Below are 5,710 nucleotides of genomic sequence, written 5' to 3'. Positions count from 1 at the left end.
GCAAAGTTAATCTCGGCGGAATTTGATTTTAGAACATAAAGGCAGACGAAAAGCCGCTTAGCATTTTGTCCGGCATACTAACGATTCTGGAAGGTTTTAAGATATCACGTGACTGATATGGGCTTCACCCTCGCAGCGAAATAAGTGTCCGAAACCATCAAGTGAAGCCATAAAACAAGAAACCAACTATGAACAGAAATCAACAGTTCGAAGTAACAAGAGAGATAACTAAAACTGGAAAAATGGAGAGTTATGTCACGTAAGTAATTTAAATTTAGGCTGAACCGAATATCTGATGTACGAACTTACATATCGGAACAGGCGGCAGATTTAAACCAAAACATGATCACTGTATTTTAAAATCCAGATAAGGCTGAATACCGAAGACTTTTAATAGCAACCAATAATATAAACAGCCTTCAAGAAATTTTTGGACATGAGATTATTAGTGACATTGCATATATTTGTTATCATAAAAGGTGTATTTGAATATATCAATAGAGAAGTTGATACTAGAAATTTATTTCAACTGTTTTGTGAAATAAGAACACACACACACACACATATACATCTTATACAAACGCGCTTTTATTAAAACATTGTATTAGTTATAAGCTTGAGGATAATGGTTCGAATCATACTTCTACCCTTTCAGTATCACTCATTAACTCTTTTAGTATATACGCTTCACTTCTGCTGTCTACAACTATTAAATACCAATGCTCTGGACAAAACAGCGTTTATAATTGTTAGATTAACATAAAGAAACCCACAATTTACTTCAATGGTTATACGATCTCAACGAGTGGATATTTACGCGTCAACTCGAGTTGATAAAATTAGATGTCAAAAATCTACCTCCGTTCTAAAGCAAAAACTGGACATGATAGATAACGTAATCCTAGAAGAATTATTTACATACCAGACGGGATGGTCGTGGCTATTCAATAGGTTCGAACCTAGAGTTAAACGTCAATGAAGACAGCTTTCACTAATTATGAATAAATACCATTATTGGATGGAAGTACTCCGTCGGTTACGACGATGAGGGTTCCGGTTGATCCGAATCAACGGAACAGCCTGCTCGTGAAATTAACGTGTAAGTGGCTGAGCACTCCACAGACACGTGCACCTTTAACGTAGTTCTCGGGGATATTCAGCGTGACACAGAGAGTGACAAGGCCGGCCCCTTGAAATACAGGTACAACAGAAACAGGAAGTAAGAGTGAGAGAAAGTTGTGGTGAAAGAGTACAGCAGGGATCACCACCATCCCCTACCGGAGCCTCGTGGAGCTTTTTTAGGTGTTTTCGCTCAATAAACACTAAGAACGCCCGGTCTGGGAATCGAAACCGCGATCCTATAACCGCGAGTCCGCTGCCCTAACCACTGGGCCATTGCGCCTCCACAAATACCATTATTACTACACTATCAGACACACACGCTCACACACACACACACATTAATAATAGTGTAGTAATAATGCAAAATTAATAATGCCGTCGTAATGGTGTTGTATCACTAATACACTATCTGTACTATATACCAGCAAGTACATCCATAACCCACGACACACATCAGTTACCAAACCCCACTCAACACACACAGACACACACACAAATACACACACACACACACCACATTAATAATAGTGTAGTAATAATGTAAAATTAATAATGCCGTCGTAATTGTGTTGTATCACACTATATACTATTACTAATACACTATATGTACTATATACCACCAAGTACATACATGACCCACGACACACATCAGTTACCAAACCCCACTCGAACCTTACACTATGCACTTACAGACCCCACAAAATTACTCTAGCACATCTTAGATTCGCCCCCACCCCACTCTCCCCCACTGCTATCTATGATCGTATTGATTTCAGGTGATTTTCAAAGTTAATTCTTTTGCTTCCTTATAACAAGGAACACAAGAACAACAACAAGAATGGCCAGGATACAGACGACAGCGATTAGAACTCCAAGTGCCACTCGTACTGTGTAGTCGTCTGCAACTGTAAAGGAAAAGAAATACAATATTGAGTTTATTAGGTAGATATACAAATAGCAAAAAATAAAAAAAAAAAGACTAGCCGGCCCCGTGCCGTCAAAAATTAGTATTTTTTATATAAATAAGGTACATAATAATCACAGATACATACATTCACACACTTTCCTTGTCCACGCAGACGCTTACACAAATATATTCACACAGAGTTGAAACGCTGTTTGATTTTTCTTTTCAGCGTTGAATGTTTACCATCCCACTTTCATTGCACTCTCACACACACACACACGCACACACACACACACACATTTCCATGACTTCCTTTTATATACACACACACATACTCACGCAAAGTTGAAACGCTGTTTGATTTTTTCTTCACCATAGGACTTCTATCATCCCACTACCAAGTTTGCCCTCACCCCTTCTTTCCTTAATCATCTATCACCCCTTCCCTTCTTATTCATATGTTGTGACGGAGAAATACACAAGAGTATTATTATAGTAGAAGATAAGATACACAACACTCTCTTTACCACTTCCTCTCTTACATTGCTGTTATTTTTTCTCACTCCCTCTCAGTTATGGCTATTACTCTCCCTATTTCTCCTTCACTGAATTACTATTTTCTCTCCTCTCCCTTCACTTATATTATTCTTTCTCCCACTCCCTTCTGAGGGATTTTGAACATATATATATATATATATATATATATATATATATACGATACACTTCGCTCATTATTATATAATGAAATATTTCATAAGTTTATTTATTTATTTCAATAATGCATTTTCTTGCGAGGAACGAATTCGAACTGCGCATTAAACACCCCAAAAGTAACCTACGAACTTCACCTGTTAGGAATAAGAACAAAGATATATTTTCTGAAATAGCAACCAAATCTCCTTGAATTACTCTGTGCCACGTTAAAAAAAATGGGTACATTAAAAAATAATGCGCTTGATTTACTGTATCTGAATATAAACATGTACAGTCATGGCTAGAACTTGCAAACCCCTCTATGGTCTAATTTTCATTTCATTTTATTTGTATTGCCTCAGAAAGCGAAACATTCCCAACCTAGTCCACATCTGAAATAGTTTGCCGATCCCTACTTTAGGTATATGTAGTAAAAAATAGTAGTAAATCTACTTCTCGAGTCCTATAAACTCATAGGGACGATTTTCCGGTTTCTGTGGCGTATATATTCCCCGCTTTGACAGGACACCGGTCCGTCGCAGGATTACTCATTTTTCCCAGCTGAGTGTGAAGTGGAGCAAAGTTAAACGAAGTGTTTTACTCAAGAAAACAACGCGTGACCTGGTCCAGGAATCGGTACTACAATCTTACGATCATGAGGCCAACACCCTAACCACTAAACCACGCACCTCCACATGTGTGACCAGAAGATAAAAATATATAAAACTTCAATGGCAGTTGCATTTCAAGAAGTCATTTCCCTCTCACTTATGTAACAATATAATTAAATAATATATCTCTATTACGGAAGATCTAATAGCAAAAAATGCCACTAAGACTCTCTAAATATTTAGCACTCTATCCATAAGCCTATTGCTGTAAAAAATACATTTGTTTCTTCAGTTTCCACATCATCTGACAAAAAATAATTCATGCACACGCAGCTACTGGTACCATTTTAATTTCAATACGTGTTTGTTCTCAGTGTATCACTCCATAATTGTGATGACTTCCATTCCAATGATCACTAGTAAGAGTTTATTCGTTTATTATTTGCAACGTTTGTAGTAGTTTTGCTTTCCAAGTTAAGGACGTCACTCATGAAACATAGCCGTACATCTGCGATATACATCAGTCAATATTGAATTGCGTTCCTACAACGAATAACTTCCTTGTTGCCAAACTAATACAACACATTACACTGAGAATCCTCCAGAAACAAAATTAATTCACTTAATCCAAAGAGAACAACTAGTAACACATTAGTTTGTCATTGATTTTCGTTTTTCATTCACGTAATCTGCTAGGAAATCCACAATAGATTTACGTATACAGTTTGAATAATAACATAGTAATACGAAATATAGTTTTAGCAACAACGATGATCAACCACCACCACAATCACCACCACCAGCACTGCCACGATGGAAAACATTGCTCGAACATCAGGATTCTTTTCTCTCCACACAATCATTTTCTAAATTGGTCAAGAGTAAAGGACTGCAACTCTTTACGAACAGGTATTCATCCTAATTTACGAAATGAACTTACGTTGTTTCCTTTATTGTATGTGCGTCCGTGTCCTGATGGCAAAACTAAAGAAATACCTGGAAAAAGTAATCACCTTTAAAATTCCCGGAGAATCTCATCTTCGTTTGCAGTTGATAGCAGAAAACAAAACTGATTTATTGCATCAGCTGATGTCATTGGTAGTCGAGGATTTATCATAGATGAAGGTATCCTAATCTATTGATAATCAATGTCATTTTGTTCTCTGGTGCAGTTGGCTTTTAATGATAATAGGATACAATTCAGTCTGATCCAATTAAACTGTATTTGTTACCCACATGAACTTCGTTCACTGACCAACCAACAAGAGAAGATCGTGTGCTGTTACTTGCCCTCTATAAAGAGTAGACATATGTGTGTGTGTGTGTGTGTGTGTGTGTGTGTCCTAACGATTTAGAAATGGATGCATTTGATATTGTAGTGTTGGGTGGTGTAGAAAGTTTTTTTAAAAGTGATGACAAAAGCTGAAATATATTTCTGGACATGTCAGCTCAATGGTTAACATGGTGATGAATACAACAGCGACAACGACAACTGCAGCAACTCAGGTCTTCAACAACAGATCGACGACATTGAACAAAATGATAATCGCCAAACGATTCAATCTCTCACTCCCTCCATCCATCTTCTCTCTCCAGCCATTTCTCACGATCTCTAAAATCACGAAATCATAATCTACCTCGTTCTCAAGAACAGTACTGCTTTTATTCCACCACCTATCTGATAGTACCCCATCTGTCTTGCCTTCTCAAAATATTTATAAAATAAGAGATGAAACTCGAGGAAAAGATTAAAGAACAATAAAAATATAACATCCCTTACCGCCATGATTATCACCTTTATCATCCTTATCATCTTCACCATTTCTGTCCTTACAGTCATCCTTTCCAGTATCTTTCCTTATGTTGTAAACGCTTCTCTTGAAGCTACGACACCCGGGGAGATTGTCCGGCATTTCTGGCAACCGAGCGAAAGATTCGTTAAGAATAAGAGCCATTCCCTCCTTGCTGTGTAATTCAATGTGGCAGTGCACAAACCACATTCCAGGATTATCGGCCCGTATTCTCACTACAACGTATCCACCTGTAGGGACCATAACTACATCCTTTCGAGGAGGGTTTCGTAAATTCATTCCGGGGATGTTGTCTCCCTCCCATTTACTGTTTGACCAAGCCGCATCATTACAATAGTTCATTTTCGGATCACCTCTGCAATCAATATCTGTACTATCATTTATTATTCTTCCCGTTGTTTCATTGTATTTTGGAAATCCCATTTTAACTACATAAAATGAATGTCCATGCATGTGTATAGGGTGGGAGAACCCTTTACCTTTTCCCAGATTTGTCATTACAACTTGAATTGTATCACCAAATTTCAGGTTTATGGAATGAGTACACCGACACACTTTATCAACAC

At 37.5% G+C, this 5,710-nt stretch overlaps 1 protein-coding gene across 3 annotated transcripts in view; it reads right to left on the bottom strand.

Annotated features, from left to right (window-relative positions):
• Positions 1-1,407: 1,407 nt before the first annotated feature.
• Positions 1,408-5,710, bottom strand: part of LOC115230043 (laccase-like) — a 19,297-nt gene continuing 14,994 nt past the window's right edge. For 2 of the 3 annotated variants that reach the window (XM_036499482.1, XM_036499481.1), the window contains exons 2-4: positions 5,114-5,710; positions 1,594-2,027; positions 1,408-1,426 (exon numbers count right to left, since the gene is read on the bottom strand). The exon at positions 5,114-5,710 is cut by the window's right edge and continues 1,423 nt beyond it. In XM_036499482.1, the coding sequence (XP_036355375.1) occupies positions 1,912-2,027; positions 5,114-5,710 (713 nt within the window). In that variant the 3' untranslated portion in view covers positions 1,408-1,426; positions 1,594-1,911. The remainder of the gene's footprint in view (positions 1,427-1,593; positions 2,028-5,113) is intronic. The other variant, XM_036499483.1, reaches the window with a different exon arrangement.

This window comes from Octopus sinensis, unplaced genomic scaffold (assembly GCF_006345805.1).
Source record: "Octopus sinensis unplaced genomic scaffold, ASM634580v1 Contig14139, whole genome shotgun sequence".
NCBI lineage: Eukaryota > Metazoa > Mollusca > Cephalopoda > Octopoda > Octopodidae > Octopus > Octopus sinensis.
This window is presented reverse-complemented; position numbering and strand designations above follow the sequence as displayed.